Below are 20,792 nucleotides of genomic sequence, written 5' to 3' on the forward strand. Positions count from 1 at the left end.
TCACTCAAATCTCGTTTTTTTGTGATGGCCAGTTTAAGAGAACAGCATATGGCTGTGAAATTTTGTTTTCTACTCAGAAAAATGCAGCAGAAACTGTTGTAATGTTGAGCATTGTTTATAAGGACAGTGCTATGGGAAAAATTCAATGTATGAATGTTTTTCTCCTTTCAAAAAAGGTGAAATGTTGATTGATGACAAACCTCATTCTAGACATCCATCAACTTCCTGAACAGATGAAAATGTCAGCTCATGGTACATTTAAAGTTCATTGCCCCAGGTCAGGTGGTTAATCACGCTTTCTCTTTAGAGGCTCTGAAAAGATCATGTAACAATGTGTGACAAAAAGGCCTAATGGTGGCAGGCAGGGGACTTTTGCCACCACAACAATGCACCTGCTCACGAAGCCATCTCTGTGCGCTAGTTTTTGGCAAAAAAACAGCATGCCTTCTTGCCCCACCCAACTGACACACCTGACCTCACTCCCTGCAACTTCTTTTGTGTCTGCAAATGAAGAGGTACATGAAAGGACAGCGATTTGGTGAAGAAAAAAAGTGGGAGGTGCTGTCAGCCACCCAAACAGATGAATTTGAAAAATGTTTCCAAGAATGGAATCGCAGATTTGACAAATGTACTAAGTGTATTGGAGAGTACTTAGAAAGTGATAAGGTTGTTTTGTAAAAAAAATTTAAATACTTAGCTTTAAAAACACAATTCCAGGTATTTGGCGGTACTCCTGTGTATGTGTGTGCATGTAGAGAGAGAGAAAGATGCAAGTTTCTACATACTGATAATACAAATATATCTGTGGGAGGGATGGAGTAGTAGTTGTTGTTTTGGTTTTAACTCCTGGGAATAAGAAGTTGGGCTCTAGACAGGAAAAAGAAGGTTGTAACTGGCGGTTAGATGAAGGCATTGGACGTCTCTGCTCTTAGAATAGTGCATTGTACATTCTATCCAAATGTCACACCCTTGCAAGTGCCCGCTTTCATAGCTACCATCTCTCTCCTGGCATTTGTTTGCAATTATAATAATATGTATTCCTTAGTAGGGTCCTTATATTGTAGTATTTATATTATTCTAGGGGAAGGAGCACATTCTAGCTAGCCATCTATTCTCTATGCCCAGAGCTAAGACTAGGTTTTACATTATTGAATGATGGGGACACAAAAATTAAAAGAATATTTCATGACAAGGGAAAATTAGATGAAGTTCAACATTTTAGTATCGGTAGGTTTTGTCTCTAAGCCACACTTCCTTGTTATACGTGATCTCGTCCTGCCTCACACCCAGCTTTAGAAGAAGTCGTGGTACAGACCACATCGACTACTATGACCCAGGCCAACGTGACCAGGTTGTCAAGCTATTGTTTTGTTAAACTGCTTATGAATTTGAAATAAATCCATCTGTCACGTGGTATACATGCTATAATATTCAATTGTTGGCTCAAATTCATTTACTTTGTGTTATTAGTTAATTTTGGTCAAAAAAGAAATACTTTAAAGCCCAAAGCTTTCACCCATTCATTGAATACAGGCTCCTAAAAAAGGAATTTTTTAAAAATTATTAATTTTTTGCATAACAGTTGTCATTATTTAGTAACATAATGTAAGTCAACATATGGTCTTTAATGCTTGTATATGTTCTTTGTCTTTAGGATTATTCACCAAAACTTAAAAGAATGTGTGAAACAATGGGATATTTTTTCCATGTTGTGTATTTTCCGATGGACGTAGACAAGCAATACCTCACTGTAAGAAAATGGGAAATTGAGAAGAGTTCATTAGTTATTTTATTCATTCACTTAACTTTACCAAGGTAAGCTGGGGGGGAATCTGTGTGTCATATATGGCAGGAGTTAAGGTTTTCACTAGAACTGAGATTGCAAAATGAATTTCAAAAGGTAAATTCTAAACACTTTCTTATCATTGGAAACAACCCTTGAAATTCAATAAATTCTATAACTGTTTCCCATTTCAATAAAATGGATAGAAAGTTCCAGGTACTATCAAACTATGCCCAACAAAATCCATCCAGATTCAATTTTTAAAAATAAAGATTCATTAGAAAACAGCCACCTTCATCACTCATGTATTTTCTCCAAGTGCTTTACATTGGAGCAATAGAAGTGCATAATTGTGATAAAGTTGGGTGGTCTGCAGTGCTTACAGTGTTTGCCATCTGCCCCTTTACAAAGCACAGGACGACCCGCCTTCCAGTGGTCCTCACTGACCTGCACTGCTTTCTTCCCTGCATGAGAATTGAGACGTGTGTGCACTTAGATGGCGCCTGTGCACTTGAACACTTGAGTCACACTTTAAGTGCTCTAAAGAGCTTGCTGCATAAATAAGCTCAGTAATGTCAAGAGATTTCTTAGAATGCACATATAATCACATTGATGAACCTATCTGTAAATACAGTTTTTACCAACCATATACACAGATAGAAGACAAAACAGACCTAACACGAGGCTAGCTTTCCTCGCCGGATCTATTGTCTCCTTGGATTTAGCCTTTCCCAAACACTTTTTAATTATTGTTGCAGGCTATCTCTGATGTTCAGTGTGTGAGTGGGGGATTATGTGGGGCATTTGGCTGGAGGTTTGGGCTGCTTTATGAACAGCAAAGGGGCAAGTAGCTAAAATATTTGTTGATGTTATGAATTATCTCGCTTTACCAATTATCAACTTTGATGAGATTTTTTTCGTCTGTACCCTATCTTCTTCCCACTACATTATCTAGACTAGATCTCAAACATACTCATCTGAGTACTGTGTGTCAACTTTGTAGGGAGTGGTTTTGAAATAGGAATATATGCCTAGAAGCGAGGCCCACGCTTGTATTCACAAAGCAATCACAGGTGATCCATTAAAATGCCAAAATTCTACAGAAGACGGTCAAAATGATCTTCCTTTTTTCTTTGATAGATTGGAATGGCAGAGAAACATGCTGTGGGATAGTCGTTGTCTCTTGGGGCTGGTCCTCAAGTTTATGATATTAATTCTGAATCACGGGAAACGCCTCCCTACACACACACACACACACACACACACACACACACACACACACACCTCTCTAGACAAGCTTTCATTTCATGTTCCTGAGGGAAATTGAATGCAGTTGTCATTGCAGTATAAAAACGCCAATAGATTACTCAGATTTTTCTAGGGTTTAGATCGTAATGCAGTGTGCAGTTTTGTATGTTGTGTTTGTGCTGTAGCACAACAGGTAAAGTGTTTTTCAGGCATGGTTTCCCTCGCTGTCTAACCTCTCCCCCATGTCCGCAGTGCTTCTCTATAGTCATCTTGGCTGTAAAGATGCCTGACATGTAATGATGAGAAGAGACAAAAGCTCCAGTAAAGAAACAGATTTGAAACCTGAGAGCTGGCGATATGTGTGTTTTTATTTGGAAATCACAGTTTGTAAATAGAATTGTGTTTTCCATTTGTTTGCAGAGTTACAAGAGTCTGATCCATTATTTTGAGCCACATTAAACGGTACTTCTGAGATTTTATTTTCATGTTTAACGAAAAAAAACGAAGTTATGTGCGCTTTAAATTTAATGTACAACTTACTGTACCCACTTTCATCGTCTGCTAATAAAAGCATTGCATTTTAAGACCAAGCTATAAATCATCAGTTTTTGGAAAGCTTCGCTTGTTCTGCTGATAGGCCGTTAAGTCATTTTAGTAAACCCCATTGTTGGCACTTTGGTTAATTGACAATGCTGTTGTGTAGCACACACACAAACTGCTGGTTTCCAATCTAGCCTTTTACTGGAAGACTGTGAAGAAGCCTTTCTGGAAAACCCTGAAGGAAAACCACGATTAATTTATCATCGTGTGGAAGATGGACAAGTCAGTTCTGACTCTGTCCAGCAATTGATTGATCAAGTTTCTAACCTAAACAAGACCAGCAAAGCCAAGGTAAAGTCGACATTTTTGTTTTTGTTTTTAAACTTACAGCTGAAACTTGATGAAAGAAATATCAAAAATAGCGAAACTTTGAATAAAAACAAGGAAGTCCATTATGGGTATTTTATGTACATTTGTATTTGCATCTATATGTCATGCGAATCTAAATATGAATCAACTCATCCATTCATTCAAATTGGACGCAGAATAATGAGCACCTTCTATGTCCCAAGCACTGCTTTAGTGCTAAGTTCAAGAGATAAATAAAACAATATATAAGATATATAGTATGTTAAAACGTTATAGGTCCTATGGGAAAATTATTTTAAAATAGAGTTGAGAGAGGAGAGGATGCCGAAGGCCCTTGTGGACATCTTAACATCCTTCCTCTCCCTTGGTACGAGATGCGGTACGTGCCGTTGGAGGAGTTTCTATGGAGTCTAATAAATCCATTGATGGGGCGTCGATTCCAACTTACAGGGACCCTAAAGGATGGGTAGCACTGCCCTTTAGAGCTTCCAAGGCTTATCAGTCTTTGTGGAGCTACCTGTGACACCCTTCTCATAAGGAACAGCCAGGAGGGTCAAACCTTTGACCTTTCGGTCAGCAGCCCAGAGCGTAACCATGAAGCTGTTAAGCTTCCCACATATATAAACCGAGGCCAGGCCAGAGAGAAAGAAAAGGGCAAGTTTATTCTGCGCTTTCCTGAGGGATTCATGGACCCCAGCGGGGAGGCTAGAGAACCTGTGCTGCTACTGTGGGAGAGAAGAGAAGGGAAAGGGAGAGAAAGACAGGAGCCCTGAACTCCCAGGGAACTCCACAGCAGCCATTGGGAGGGCCTGAGAAGTCACACTTAGCTGTGATGGCGAGTGTGCGTTTTACTCTGGTCAGGGGGGAGGGTAAAGCAATAAAGGGAGTGTGTGAAACCGCAGGTGGCATATGAAGAGGAAGGGGAGAGGATTCTCAGCTTGGGGGGGAGGAGGTGGGGGACTCTGGGTCTCTGTCCATAAAAATTCTGAGGCAGGCTGGTGCTTTGATGGTGCTTTGATCTCTGACACCTAGGCAGATGGCTCCTTGATTTGCGCAGCCCATTGGAATTATTTACCTTCCTCTGAGAGGGGCCAGCAGGCTGTTTCTAATGTCCTGACCCAACATTACAGAAACTCCTTTTGCAGAACAACAATTCTAAGAGAGAGAGAGGAATCAATTAGTGTATGGTTAACAAGAGTAGCATCTGTACTTTGACAGAGCAGATTCTTTTCTGCGCTGCTCTCCCTACAAAGTCTGCCTACCGAGCAAGGATAGTGAGGAGTGTCTGCATAGTCATCTTTCCTAGGGCGATTGGGAGAAACTGACTGTTTGTGCAAGGAAGATCTCATCATCCCTAAATGCAAGGAGCCCCACTGCGCTGTCAGGTATGCATTGAACCACTAGCCACAAGGTCAATGGTTCAAACTCTGCAAGAGAAAGACAGGCTTTCTGCTCCCATAAAGATTGATAGTCTGGAAACCCCTATCTACAGGGTGGCTGTAAGTCAGAATCGAGTCCATGGCAGTAAGTTTTGTTTTTGACTTTACACGCATAGTGCAATGGTATTAGAACCAAAATTATGGGTTTTACAGTAAAGTACACTGAAGTGGCTTGGTAAATGTGCTATAGTCAATGTTAAGTGTAAAATTTAAATAAAACTGCAGTATCTTGTCAAAGTTGTAATTTCTCTTGCTCAGGTAGAAAATCAAATCAACTGTAGCTTTCAAGCATTTTCCTTTGCGTCATGTAGTGTGAAAAGGTATCTTGAGGCCAGCATGAGAGATTGAAGAGCCTTAGACTGAAAGAAGTCATTTTTAGTGTACTCCCCAGAGTCAATTCATTCTTTAATTATTTTATATCAGCCTCGTGTACTAGACCCCATGAGCTATAGGACCCTTTATTCTCTAAATACTGCTTTTAAAAATTAGTATGCTAGAATGATGAACTCTTTTTATAAAGGCATGAGTAAAGGTAGAGCTTGCTCATGATTTTAGAAGTACTTAGAGGGCAGGTTAAGGAGCATTGATAATGTATCATTACACGGTGGGCTGCTAACTAGTGTCAGCAGTTCAAGCCCACCAGCTGTGCCTCGGGAGACAAATGAGGCTGTCAGCTTACAAAGATTTACAGTCTCAGAAACTCACCAGGGCAGTTCTACTTTGTCCGGTTGGCTCACTGTGAGTTAGAATGGACTTAATGGCAGTGGCAAGTTCCCATGCTTATTACCTTGATAAGCTCTCTGATCCTAGCTAATGCTGATCACTTCTTAGTAATATATATGTTCTTTACGGATAGTGGACATGCTCCTAGTAAACTCAGAAGACTACTGCTTCACATAACAAAAGTACCATCTTGCTTTTGTCTTTTTGTAAAATTATAGCGTAATTGGCATAAATATTGATTTTGAGGCAGGTGAATATGCACAAGACTAAATTCACACACACACAAATGGGCTTTGTATTGCAGCATTGTTTACATAAAACCAAATGCTCTGTGAAAATGAAGTACAAACTTCATGTGATCAATGCACAATAAATTGCCTGGACAAGTTACTTAAGTTGCCCTAGTTTCCTCCTCGGTAAATGGAGATAATAATAGTGTCTTCTTCATAGGGCTGTGAGAATAAATGAGCTAGGATTCATGGAATACTTTGGAATATTGCCTGGCATATATGAACTCGATAAATATGTTAGCCACGCCAGCCTCTTCCTATTATTTTTGCTGTTCCTGGGGGTAATGGTATGTCTGATGGTTATGCTTCTTTCATTTCCCCCCCCCCTCAGATCATTGATCATTCAGGAGATCCTGCAGAAGGAGTATATAAAACTTATATTTATGTGGAAAAGATGATTAAACAGGTAACTATACTTTTCCTGTAAAATTCCATCCAGTCTTAAGAATATTTTCCCTAAAACGGAATTTTCCAGAGAACATAACAATGCCAGGAAAAAACACCATTGCTTCTGCCGAGAGCCCTCCCCCTTGGGGTTATTGTGGCCAGCCTAGTCCTCTCCATCATCATCCCATTTGATGCCGGTCCTCTAGTGCAACTGTTTGTGCAGAGCTCACTGCTAAGGGTCTGGATCATGGGTTGGAAATCCCTATGACATCACAAGTGTTATCTTGAAATTTTGTTTTTTATATGTGTGTGTGTGTGTGTGTGTGTCTCACATATATTTATCCAGTTCCATATTGTGCCCATGTTTATGTTTAATATAAGAACTTCCATAGTGATAATAATGCCCTCATCTCAGATAACAGGAGCACTATAGGATGATGTGCCATGTTTAGCCTGTGGTTGCCCATCCCTCCTGAGACCTCCCTGTGGTGTCAGGGACCCGCTCTCAGAAGTCAGGCAGTAGATTATCTCTTTGACTTCGCTAACATTGTAAATAGGGAGGCTTGTTTTCGGAGCAAAAGAAGGCAGCTGCAGGCTATTGATACACATTCCGACTGCACATGTGCCTGGCCTTCCTTAGTGAAAAGATTGGGGGAGCAACTTTGAGCCTCGCAGCCCTCTGGTGGACTTGGGGAGTAAGATACATAAAGTAAAATGAGTGGAATGACTGGCAGCCAGCGGAAGGGAGCATGATTGCTATTTTCCAGTGCGTGAAGGACAGCATATGTTCATGGGTATGATATGAAGATTAGATATAAAAGGAGAGATACTTGATATCAAGAAGCCTCATCTTGGTCATTAAATTATTATAAAACTGTACAGCAGTGTGCTTCTTTTAGAATTAGCAGAGTCAATAAAATTCCACCAGCCAGATGTAGCTAAATCAAATTCCATGCCAATCAAGTTGCTCCTGTAGCTTTGTTTGTAATAAAAGGGAGCTATCTTTGTTTTTCTTGTTTTGAATACAGTAGAACCTGTACGCGCTAGAACTCAGTGGGACTTCTTTGTTTTTCAGGGCCTTGAAGTCTTACCACTTTTTCTATCACTCTTTATTAATGGGAGTATATGAGTTTTCCTTCTCTGACAGGCTTCCATCTTACACAGGTCCTGCTTTCACAGGATTTACTCTCTTCATTATATTTATGTTAGTGTTTTCTAATTGTAAATTGTGCTTGTTAGGTATTAAACAATGGCCGCAGGGCTTGGCTTTGCCTTCTTCACGTTAGGCACATTGCTAACCTGTGCCCAGGTCTTTGTGTGTTTCATTAACTTTCATTGCTTGCACTTGGTGGTCAGGACATTCTGGGCTTCGAGAATGCAGACCTGGAGTCCAAGGATTTGGGCAGTGACGATTCCATCCCAGAAGAAGATGATTTCGGTGACGTTCTGTGGGACATCCATGATGAACAAGAGCAAATGGAAACTTTTCAACAGGCTTCACGTTCAGTCCACGAATTGGGATTCGAGAAAGTAAGCATATGGAGGAGTTTCCATCAGAGGTCCAGTCCCCTCTTAAAGGCTCTGTCGTGACGTTTTTGCTCCTCTCAAGAGTACAAGAGTAATGATTTTGCTCATTGTCTGCCCTTGTAGCTTGACGGTCTGTGTTGAGACATGTGCTGAGGTTTGTATGTAAGAGATTTACATGTTCTTATGAACAACAAACATTTTCACTTACACACTAGGCTTTACAGACTACATGTTCCTCATGTCACCATTGCAACTCACCTAGACCAAAATTGGGATTTCTAGGACGCATGGTAAAAAAGTACCACTACTTCCTCTACTTGGAAGAATCAAAGTCCAAGATATTCAGAAAACATATCACAGTTGCTTGTGCAGTAGGCAGATTCTCTCCCTCTCTCTAAGTCAATGTTGACTCCTAGTGGCCCTAGGGGACAGAGTAGAACTGCCCCTGTGGGCTTCAGAGGCTAACTGTTTACAGGAGTAGAAAGCCCCATTTGTCTCCCCAGGAGCAGCTTGTAGATTTGAACTATTGACTTTGTGGTTAGCAGCCCAACCTGTAACCACTTTTTATTGGCCTAGTCATCATCATTAAATATCTAATACATGTTAGATATTTACATACATGTTCAGAACTATTTAATAACATAAGGACTACTGTGGTAACTAATACTACAGTAGCTAACATCAACAGTTGTGTTTTTCTAGAAAATTTCTCATTTGTACGGTATGGCTGTGTGTCCTGGCTTCCCCATCCCTTGATGGTGGAGATCAAGCAACTACTCCTAACTTATTTTATTTGTAAAATGAAAATAACTAGCAGTGCCTACCTCAGAAGGCATGCTGGTGGCACAGTGCTTATGTGTTGGGCTGTGATCCACATAGTGGGCCATGTGAAATCACCAGCAGCTTCGTAGGCAAAAGACTCCCACCAGCAGTTACAGCCTTGGAAATCGCAGTGGGTCACTTTGAGTCAGCACTGACTCAATGGCAGTGAGTTGGGTGTGGGACTACCTGAGAGCATTACTGTGAGGAATCAGCCAGGTAACTCAGGGAGAGCCTTTGATGCAGTTCCTGGCACATAACAATGGTCAGATTTGCTGTCCTTTGGTGAGAGCGGCATTACCGTGATTTTCTAAATGAAGACACTGAGGAACCGATCATAGCTTGCCTAAGAGGGCATGGGAATAAATGCCAGACCCAGCATTTGAAGCTGCATCTTCTGATTCCACATCTTGTGTTCGTCTTTGTATCACAGGAGGCTGAAACTGGTAATCACAGGTTCGTGAATGGGCTTTATGTGGGACCATGACCTTAGTAACTTGGGTTCTTGAAATAATCAACCAGTTTAGCCCGTAGCACTAGAAGAAGCATGATTGTTGTCAGAATTATTTGAGCTCTCACTGAATGTATTCTGTACGTAGCCATGACAAACAATATGGCACTGAAGGACTATGGCAAATAATCTTTGTGTGTGTGTGTGGCAGCTCCTAGAAATTTTAGCTACCGCAAACTTAATTACAAGTTTATTTAATCCCTCATCAACGATCGCTTAGACCACCGGTATAGGTAATAAGGATCTCAACCCCCAGGATGACTGGAGAGGGTAGAAAATAATTGGGTATGTCCTTTTCAGCTCAGAGCCAGTTTTGAATGACTGGGGAACGCCAGAGAACATTAATTCTTACACGTTGCTTAGAATTCAGTCAATTTCAGAAAGCTCACAAAAGACCTAGTCTACCCTGACTCTCTAGAGCAGGTTGGAAATTCCAATGCCCTACACAAAATCGGCTTGAGTTTGGGCCTTTTCCCAGGATTTCCCAGAAACAGATGCTCTTCACAAGAGTTGCTCTAACAGCTCTAGGGTTCATTCCACAAAATGTGGGAACGTTGGGTACCCCTCGGGAATCTTCGGTTTTATCCTTTACCATTACTTTTTCACAAGACTTTATGTAGAAGGCAAGGTTGTTCTCAGTTTCCTGCTTTGGGCATTTTTAGCCAGCCATACAACTAAATTCTCATAGTGCTGTCACAGCCTAAAAGTAGACTTTGTTTTCTGTGTTCTTTAATGTTTTCAGAAGATCATCAGAAAATAACTGTGATTTACATTCTCATAGGAATATACATGCTTACAATCCAAATTCATTTTTGTTTCCAGTATTATCAGCGCCTTAATGATCTAGTGGCGGCAGCAGCACCGATTCCACCTCTTCTTGTATCTGGTGGACCAGGTTCTGGAAAGTCCCATCTTTTATCAAAGTGGTATGTATGATGTAGTGTAATGAAATTCTTGTTCCCATTGTTTGAAGGCTGAATCCTTTCAGTGAAATGGATTATTGCTTGCCTGCTTTCCTGCTGCTCTTGATGCTGCTGATCTTGTTAGTTGCCATTGAGTAAGCAGCCAGCAGTGAATCATGCACCCTTTTTTTGAAACAGAAGAAAACCAGTCACCCGTCCTGTGCCACCTTCATGATTAGTTGGTATGTTTGAGTCCGTTGTTACAGCCATTGCATGGCCTATATTAACCATTTAATAATAAAATAAGAATGAAATTAAGAATAGAATAGGTTTGACAATTTGGATGTTAGCATGAAGATACAGAAAAAAGGAATAGGAAATGTGAGCCTGATGAGTACATAAATTATGTAGGGAAGAGCTGAGGGCATGCTGGGTAAGGGAGTGGTCAGTGTGACTGGCTGGATTATGTGAGTTATGGAGGTAATGTGCCTTTATTTTCAGTTTTTTGCTTCATATTAAAAGTTCCACAGGGATTTTAAATATTTGGAACAAGTCAAAGATAGACTGTAAGGGTAAGTCGAAAAGTATTGCTATGAGGTTTCCAATTCATACAGGGATGAGTTTAAGCCTGTCTCTGTGTTCAGTAGTTCTGATCATGTTAAGTCCTTAAAGGAATACACTTGTCTTCGTCTTTTTAAGGAGTTGTCAAGAAAAAGTTGGGTCAAAACAACTAGGGATCTAGGGATCTGCTGGGCCAGTTAAATTCAAGGCAAAGTGGTCCTCTTGCTATGGTGACTACATTTTTTCTTTTCAAATTTCCAAGGGGCTTAGTATGAAGAAATTCTAAGAAATTTGAAAACGGCGTTAGTGAGGAAAAGGCCAGGAAAGCTGCATCCAGGAATGTTTTCCAACACAGTCCACCTGCTCATTCTTTGAGGGCGCAAGTACTGCGCCACAAGAATTTTATTGAGAAACCTTTTCCCTTAGCCTGCCTCGTCAGACTTCTTTTTATTCCTAAAATTCAAGAACATTTAAAAGGAACACAATCTGAGTGCCCAAGGAAGGCCCAAACCGCTATTTTTGACACGGTGTGAATTAGAGTACAGAACCCTTTGGTAGAAGGGTTAGAGAGATGAAAACACCATTTTCAGAAATTGGTAGACCTAATTAAAGGATGTGTTGAGAAACAGTCACTTCACATTTGGGTATTTTTATTGAATAAAAGTTTCTATGATTTGGTAGTAAAGCTTTTTAACTTATCCACATATGTACATCAAAATGAAAATATCATCACAGAGCTATGACTCCAGACTCGTTCTTCAGATTGTATGTTAAACCTTCATATATTAACAATCTTTCATTTTAGGGTTTTTCTTTAATGTTGGGAATATTATTGTTGCTTTGTGTCATCACATCGTGGTTAATTCCTACTCATACCCTGTTTTCCCAAAATAAGACAGGGTCTTATATTAATTTTTGCTCCCAAAGATGCGCTAGGTCTTATATTCAGGGCATGTCTTATTTTCCCATGAAGAAGACTCTGGTTCACATTTATTGTTTTATTAAAATAGACCTCGCACTTCCTGTCTGCTCCGGCTGTGCTGCAGTCAACAGTGAGCTGCACAGCGGGCCCACCACAATGGTTCAGAGTTATGGTAGCTTCAGGGGGTCTTACTTTCGGGGAGGTCTTATTTTCGGGGGTGCCTTATATTTTAGTGAGGGGCAAAACTGTAATTAGGTTTTACTTTCGGAGAGGTCTTATTTTCTGGGGATGCCTTATATTTTAGTGAGGGGCAAAACTGTAATTAGGTTTTATTTTTGGGGAGGTCTTATTTTCGGGGGGTGCCTTATATTTTAGTGAGGGGCAAAACTGTAATTAGGTTTTATTTTTGGGGAGGTCTTATTTTCGGGGGGTGCCTTATATTTTAGTGAGGGGCAAAACTGTAATTAGGTTTTACTTTCGGGGAGGTCTTATTTTTGGGGAAACAGGGTAGTAACCAGTTGGCATAGTGGCTAAGTGCTTGGCTGCTAACTGAGGAGTTGACGGTTTGAATCTACAAACCTCGGAAGCCCTGTGGAGCCATTCTACTGAATCCTATAAGGCAGCAGTTCTCAACCTGTGGGTCACGACCCCTATGGGGGTCAAAGTACCCTTACACAGGGATCACCTAAGACCATCGGAAAACACATATTTCCAATGGTCTTAGGAGCTGAGACACCGCTCCTCTATTCGTCTCCAGGTGGGTCCACCCACATGCAGATACACCCACATAGGAGTCCCGGTGTGAAGACTTACCCATGCTATATACCATGCTTCCAGGCAAAACTTCACTTATTTTTCATTAGATATGAATGTTTCATAATATATAATTCCATAATGTTTTTGTGATTAATCACTATGCTTTCATGATGTTCAATTTGTAACAATGAAAATACATCCTGCAGATCAGTTATTTACATTACGATTCATAACAGTAAAATTACAGTTATGAAGTAACAACGAAAATAATTTTATGGTTGGGGTCACCACAACATAAGGAACTGTATTAAATGGTCACGGCATTAGGAAGGTTGAGAACCACTGCTATAAGGTCTCTATGAGTCAGAATCAACAGCAGTGGACATTAGTAGAAATATATATTTTTTTCATTCATAATTATTGTTTACATTGATTTTTTCTCCCCCTCACCCCCAATGATTTGAAGTTATGTTTGGGAGATAATATTTTTTACCTAACAGATAAATGTCTTTTTTCTTTAGTAACATATTTTTAATTAAAGGTTAATGTTCATTTTACTAATACCCTAACCTCACATGTAAACTATTTTGAGGTAGGTTAGTTGATCTCAATTTGTAGCTAAAACTGAGTCTATATTTTTTAAACTTTATTTAAAAGGATCTGAGAATGGGCTACAAAGGAATATCCCTGAATGTATTAAAAGTGATGATGTGATTATTGACAGAAAGCACGTAATGTTTAATACGTTGTTGTGAAAGAGCCGCATCAGTCTTATAAAAGTTCTTTTTCTTTCAGGATTCAATTGCAACAAAAGAATTCCTCTAACACGCTAATCATTTCTCACTTTGTGGGGAGGCCCTTGTCCACCAGCTCAGAGGCTTCCTTGATTATTAAACGACTAATTTTAAAGGTATTACTATGCCATTTTATGAAATGATCAGAATGCTCTTTTATATTCAGATATGGTCGGAGCTGATAGTACTTGCGGATACAACCAATATCCAGTATTACACTCTCATTTAGATTTTCTGTAAGGTTAGGAGTAGCACAATACACGTGGGTCCTCTTGGTAACTTCAGTTTTTGATTAGAGTGGGGATGGAGGTTTTTAAGGTAACTTCCCATGTTCTCACCTGGTAGTTGACGCAGCACTCTTGGTCAGCACCTGCTTTGACATGGGACCCTGCTAAGCTTCTAGAGGAATTTCCGCGTTGGCTAGAAAAGCTCTCTGCTCGTCATCAGGGCAGTATCATCATCATTATTGATTCTATCGACCAAGTTCAGGTACTGTTTTTACTTGTGTGTTAGTTTACTTTGTACCTCTTAATACACTGTAACCTATTAATACTCTCAAAAGGAGGCAAAAACTATCAGTGATAATTATAGCAGCCTTTTAAATGATACATTGTAAATTAAAATGTTGATGTTTATTTTATTTCGGGTACAAAATGCTTTGTTATCCAGTAGACACTAATGTCTTAATGAGAAAGAACAGCGAACACGATTAACCAGGAGGGGTCATTTTGGCATCTTTATAGAGCCTTGTGTTGAGAACTCCCAGCAGTGACAGTACTTCCACCACGCTGGGCTGAATCGTCCCCAAAGAAGGGCTTACCTGCAGAAGAGACAGCACGGGGAGTCTCACTTTGTTTGGGGACTCATTGATTGGATTATTTGGAAAGCTTTTGAATTAACAGATTGAATTTTGTTTTTCTATTTTTAAGCAAGTTGAAAAACACATGAAATGGCTGCTAGACCCGCTGCCAGTGAACGTAAGAGTGATTGTCTCCGTGAATGTGGAGACATGCCCGCCGGCATGGAGGTATGATGCCAACTTGGCTTCTTTCCAGTGCCTTGAGCTGTTGTTGTTGTTGCTGTTTCTGTGACTCTCTTTATTTATCTATTTTAAATCATTTTATTAGGGGCTCTTTATAGGTCTTATAATATTCCATACATCAGTTGTATCAAGCACATTTGTACATGCTGCCATCATTTTCTAAACAGTTACTTGAGCCCTTGGTATCAGCTCCTCTTTTTCCTGCCCTTCCTTGAACTGTTTTAAGTAAAAAGGAGGAAAGAAAGCCTTTTGATATGCGATTGTTTGTTATTCACCCATTTTCCCCATACGTAGCAGTGAGAGCAGGGGAAAGTGATCCATTCAAGAAAATGACAGTCTTGAAGGCGGGGTGAGAGGCTAGATCTGGGATAGGAGAGCCACGGAGAATCGGATGGTTCCCAGACGCCTCTTCTGGGCCACTAAGTAAACCGAAAGAGGGAGCACAGGTGGAGCGAGTTTACCAGGTGGGCTGTGCGTGTAATTTGCAGGCAAGGGTTAGTTTGAATTGCTTATTGTAGCTCCAGGAGTGATTTCTTTGGATGAAGGAAAACAGGGAGAGGCGAAAGCCGGGAAGATATGAGCCCTGTCCTCCTGCAGTGCAAGCTCATCCATCAGTAGAGGGACCTCGTGGTCACAGGCTGTAAGATAGTGTGATGCTCAACTTATTTTTACTTTTTTCCAGTCCCTCCCTTTTCTGCCCCACTGTGTGATCTTTCAAATGATAGACGCGGGTGACAGTAGCCGCTTCAACAGCAGTCTGGGTACCAGTCAGGGACACCCGTTACATCAATTATGTTGTATTTTTACCCCTTGAAGGAGCTGTTTAAACTTTTTTCCCTAATCCCCCTCATGAAACTTTAACAGCAGACATATTCTATTCTAAATGGACGTGTATCTGTGTTTCATATATAAAAAGAGTAAGGCTTGGGGTTTGGGGTTTTTATGCCCTCTCCCCTTCCCCCAATTTTCACCACTGCTCCAGAGATTGCTTGCCAACTCTTGTCGAATCACAAGTAGCCCCTAAGTGGGCAAAGACTGTTTCTACCCCTCACTGGCACCAATGCTTGTGTTTGGTTTTACAGAGAGTGTAGACTGTAGACCGAGCCCTGGTGCCACAGTGGTTACGTGTTGGGTTGCCATCTGCAAGATGGGCAGTTTGAAACCAGGGGAGAAAGACAGGGATTTCTGTCTCATAAAGAGCTACGGTCTTGGAAACTTGGAGGCAGTGCTACCCTGTCCCATAGGGTCACTGTGAATCAGCACCAACCTGATGCAGCATGTTTGTGAGTTTGGGTCATAGAACATAGAACTAGAACTGCCTTGCTCATTAGCTATATATAGACTACATGTCGTTTATTTTTAAACATTGTTTTCTGAGTGCTTGCTAAAAGTAATGAGATATACCTATATTGCAATGAGTGAAATAAGCATTATGTAATAACAGATTTGTTTTGATTTTTTTATATAGTGTTAAAAATACAATTTCTGATGGGATTTTAATTTGTTTTTTGGAGGGTGTGTATATATATATATATATCTTCTTACAAGATTAGAAGATAATTTTTTTCTCTCTAAAAGGTTATGGCCTACACTTCATCTCGATCCTTTGAATCCCAAAGATGCGAAATCTATTATAATTGCGGAATGCCACTCTGTGAACATTCAGTTGAGTAAAGAGCAGGTAGGAACTTTTCCTTGCATGTCATCTTTCACTATCATTCGAACACTTTATATGAGACTTAAATTCAGTATAGGAACTCTGAGTAATTGTTAGAGGGAAAAGAGTATTTCCTTGGTTAAATGCATCCTCTCAAACGAGTGACATGCAGAAATAACCAAGAATTTGGTCTGAAGGCTTACTTTAAGATGAAATGTTAAGAAGGCGTTTGGAGCCAAAAGCAATTGTATGTTGGGTGTTTCTCCAGCCTGCAGTCGGAAGACTGACACCACAGCAAGACACGTCCACTACAGCATGGTGGGGAGGTCGCCGAGGACACTGGTCATTTCCACTGGGGTGTTGGTTGGAGGCTTCGTGGTAAAAACTGCTTAATTCCAGGGTGGTTTTTGTATTTTTGTTTCGTTTTTGGTAAACTGACGCAGGAGAAGCAGCTAGAACGGCACTGTCGTTCTGCTACAACCTGCAATGCCCTTTATGTCACCCTTTTCGGCAAAATGGTTGCACAGTAAGTGGTGAGAAATGTCAATGATCCTCTGCATGCTTGTGTCCGCTGGGCCTCCTTAGCCTCTGCCACTGAGGACTGAGCTCTGCAGCAGTCTCTGGCGCCTCAGTCTGTCCCTGCTAAACTAACAGTGTGCTAACCACATGTGAGAATGGGACTGTTTATGACCAGGGATCGAGGGCTCATTTTCATCACATCGCACCTTTTCTTACTGGGGGTGGCAAAACACAGGCCATCTTTCCCTCCTACGTGAGGCCCCTGGTTTCAGAAAAGAGAAACAACTGAAATATGAAAGTGTTATTTCAGGTGTCATTGAATGCAGGTACGTGTGGGCAACTCCAGTGTTTGGAGTCAGTTGCTATCCTAAAGGGTAAGGTTTAAGCTGCTAACCACAAGGTCAGCAATTCAAATCCACCAGCCTCTCTGAAAGAGAACTGGGGGGGGGGGGGAAGGGGTGCTCCCACAAAGACTTACTGCCTCACAAACCCAACACTGTAGCTCTGTCTTGCAGTGTTCCTGTGAGTCAGAGTTGAAGGCAGTGGGTTTGTTTGGGTTGGTTATAGCCCTTCTTTTGTTGTTTAATTCTCGTCACACACCAAAAAGAGCCCATTGCCATCAACTCTTGTCAGACTGAAAGCAACCCGCTTAGAATGCCGGAAAGTCTTCACAGGGGCAGATCGCCTCCAGTTTCCCACATTGTAGCTGGTGGGCGCTGTCCTCATTGACCTTTCAGTGAGCGGTCCTCTGCTTACTCAGCAGGGCCGCCGCCCGCGTGCCTTCTTCCAGACCTTTACAGCAGCCCCCGCGCATAGCCACTGCGCACGAACATGACCAATACATCTGAAAGGTGCTTCAAACGCTCATGAGAAAACAGAGAATGGATTCTTTTTCACACACTTTTAAAGCTCCTGTACTGTCTTAACACCCCCATTTGCTCACTTTCTTTAGCCTTATGTTTTGCAGATCCTGGTTTTAAACAAATTTAATTTGCATGGCTCACTAACAAGCAACACTGATTTCTAATCATATATGTGAATGGCATACTTCTGGATGAGAGGGCTCGCTTGATTCATTCTGATATCCCACACCAAATAGCAGCTGCTTGCCATGTAGAACTCCCCAGCACACACTGATTGAAGTGAGTTACGTGGTAGAGCAAACGAACTGATGACTCTACTGCATTCTGTAAGACAAATAGATGACAAATGTTGGCAGTCTGTAAGAGATGCAATCCATTCTCATTCCCAGTGGTGGGAGAGCTGGCAGTGTGGACCAAACCCTTCAGCAGTGTGTCCAGTGTCAAGACACAGTTTCGTTGTATAGACTTGTGCTGCAGTCCATCCAGGAGTCTTTGGGGAATGATGCGGATAAAGAATTGATGAAACAGGTAAAGTGTAATAAATTTATAAGAGAGAGTATTTTTTGGTTTTTTTTTTTTTGCGAATGGAATTAAAAGCTAGTTCTTTCATTTGTCATTAAGTATACGAGTCGGCATCGACTTGATGGCAGTGAGTTTGTTTGTGTGTGTTTTTGTTTTCTGTTTCAAACATGCTGGAAAGTCCCCCAGCCACTGTGTGGTAGGAGTAAGACTTGCTTCCTCTTTTTACTTAATGACTACTCTTGTTTCTTCTCATTTGAATTTCCATGTGAAGTCCTTTACTCATTTTTAATTTGGGTTGTTGGTATTTTTCATATAGCTATATAAAAGTTCTTAAATGCTTAGCATTCTATATATAAATCTTTTGTTTTAGAGTTTGCAAATAAATGTCTTTTTCCTGTATGTTTTTGTCTTTTAATATTATAGACTGATTCTTAGTACAAAGGTTTATTTTAATGAAGTCTTTTTATCGGCATTTCTTTGATGGCTTATACTTTGCTATCACAAAGCCTTTGCTGTAGTAAAGGTATTCACACACCGCCAGACCTTTTTATATGCAGACTCTGTGCTTCTATTTGACTCGAGTCTATTCCAACTCAGCAATATTATAGAACAGAGTAGAGCTTCCCCTGTGGCTTTACAAGAATAGAAAGCCTCATCTTTCTCCTGAGTGGTTTCAAACTGCTGACCTTGCACTTAGCATCCCGATGTGTCACCACGACCATCAGGGCTCCCTACTCACTGTAAAGCATTTGTAACCCCCAAATCCATAGTCACATTGCTCTCACAGTTGTTTGTGGACCTTGGGCAGAGTAGTGAAAAATTTATGTCAGTTGAGGTTCAAGTTCCTAAATGAAGGAGTCCTGGTGGCATCATGGCTGCTAACAACTACAAGGTCAGCAGTTCGAGACCACCAGCCTGTACTTCCACTAGAATCAGTGGTTTAGTAATCACCAATTCATTGTTCACACTTACTTTAGAACAGATACACACACACACACACACACACACACACATGCAAAGGGGCTTCAAAAAGTTCATGGGAAAATTCCATTTTCTAATTTCCATTTTTCCATGAGTTTTTTGAAGCCCCCATCGTACTCACAGAAATTGTATAGTTTTGTTCATCACATGTAAAAGCTTAATTTTTATCAGTTTTATCCATTGTGCGAGGTAAGGGATCTACTTTTTAATCTCATCATATGGCTGCCAAGTTGTCCTCTTTACTAGTTTCTCATTTCTAGGGATTTGTAATGTCACTATCAGATCAACCTCACATAACAAAGGTCTACGTGGAGACATTCTGTTCTGGTCATGCCAAGTTCATATGACTTTAGTTCTTAGTGCTTTAAAGCAAGCCTTGGTGTTTGATTGAGCATGTCCCCGCTTACTACTTAGTCTTCTTCCCTGCTGGCTTGGCTAATTTTGCATAGGCATTTTTAGAAGTGACTCAGCAAGTGCCATGGGAGCCGATTTGGGAATTTTAATTGGACTGCATTGAATTTAGAGATTAAATTGGGGAGAATTATGTCTTTCTCTCAGTGGAAATAGAAACCTCTGTAGGTCTCCATTTATTTAAACAGCTCCTTTAATGTCTTTGAATAATGTTTTATCTTCTCCGTAGAGGTCCTGCACATGTTTTATTAAGATTGATTTCTAAGTATTCTGTAATGTTTTTCACTGTTTTGTTGCTAGTGTATGGGATTTTGTTTATTGAAAACTTCTTTTATATCTAGCAACCTTTCCAGACTCTGAAAGTCCGAACCTAAGTCCACCTGGGCTCTGCTTTTTCATCCCATGCCCAGCCCACACTTTTCCTGTCATCGGATGTCTGTGGGCAGGGATCACCCTCTGGCTGTACCTCCTGTGAGGGATCAGCTTTCAGCTCCTGGGGCAGGCATTCCAGTTGTAGCTCATGGTGTGTCAGGACGTCAGGACTGACTTCCCATCCCCTGTGGGCGTGCAAACCCTTAAATGACTGGAGCTGCTGCCTATCCTCGTCCAGAAGGCAGCAGCCCTGTAGGTCCAGCACTGAGCTCCCTGATTATCAATTTCCTATTCATTGCTGGCACCTAGGGGATTCTGCTTCTTTTTCGAAAGCTCAATTGTGCATTTAGTAATGTTTTATATATGTTGTCTCCTACGGATCGCTAACTACAAGGTCAGTAACTCAAACCCACCTCAGGAGAGAGGTGAGGCTTTCTGCCCCATAATGCTTTATAGCCCCAGGAACTCTAGAGTGAATAAGTGTCAGAATTGACTTGTTGGCTGTGGGTTTTACTTGGGTTTTTATTTTTGTAATCTTGAGAGGAACCCTGATAGCCCAGTGGGTAAAGTGCTCGGGTCCTGAAGGTTGGGGGTTGGAGCCGACCATCCCCGTGTAGGAGAGTGGCCGTCTACTCCCAAAAAGACTGCAGCCTTGGAACCCTTAGGGGGCAATTCTCCTTCATCCTGTGAGGTTGCTCTGAATCAGAGTTGATTCCACGATGGCAAGTTGGGTTTGGGAGCAGGAGAGCTTAGTCTGTCTCCCAGAAATTTAGACTCAGTCCAGTAATCCGTTTCATGTAACTTTAATTTTCATTAAACTCTTTTCTTTGGTGTTACTGGTTTTATATATTTAC

General features: G+C 41.0%; 1 protein-coding gene across 1 annotated transcript in view; it reads left to right on the forward strand.

Moving 5' to 3' along the window:
- Positions 1-20,792, forward strand: part of NPHP3 (nephrocystin 3) — a 39,959-nt gene that overhangs the window by 6,949 nt on the left and 12,218 nt on the right. Inside the window, exons 6-16 of the mRNA XM_075546923.1 lie at positions 1,655-1,815; positions 3,766-3,922; positions 6,724-6,798; positions 8,136-8,309; positions 10,459-10,562; positions 13,573-13,687; positions 13,917-14,060; positions 14,501-14,598; positions 16,192-16,294; positions 16,714-16,796; positions 18,042-18,180. Of these exons, the coding sequence (XP_075403038.1) occupies positions 1,655-1,815; positions 3,766-3,922; positions 6,724-6,798; positions 8,136-8,309; positions 10,459-10,562; positions 13,573-13,687; positions 13,917-14,060; positions 14,501-14,598; positions 16,192-16,294; positions 16,714-16,796; positions 18,042-18,180 (1,353 nt within the window). The remainder of the gene's footprint in view (positions 1-1,654; positions 1,816-3,765; positions 3,923-6,723; positions 6,799-8,135; positions 8,310-10,458; positions 10,563-13,572; positions 13,688-13,916; positions 14,061-14,500; positions 14,599-16,191; positions 16,295-16,713; positions 16,797-18,041; positions 18,181-20,792) is intronic.

The sequence above is a fragment of the Tenrec ecaudatus genome, chromosome 4, assembly GCF_050624435.1.
Source record: "Tenrec ecaudatus isolate mTenEca1 chromosome 4, mTenEca1.hap1, whole genome shotgun sequence".
NCBI lineage: Eukaryota > Metazoa > Chordata > Mammalia > Afrosoricida > Tenrecidae > Tenrec > Tenrec ecaudatus.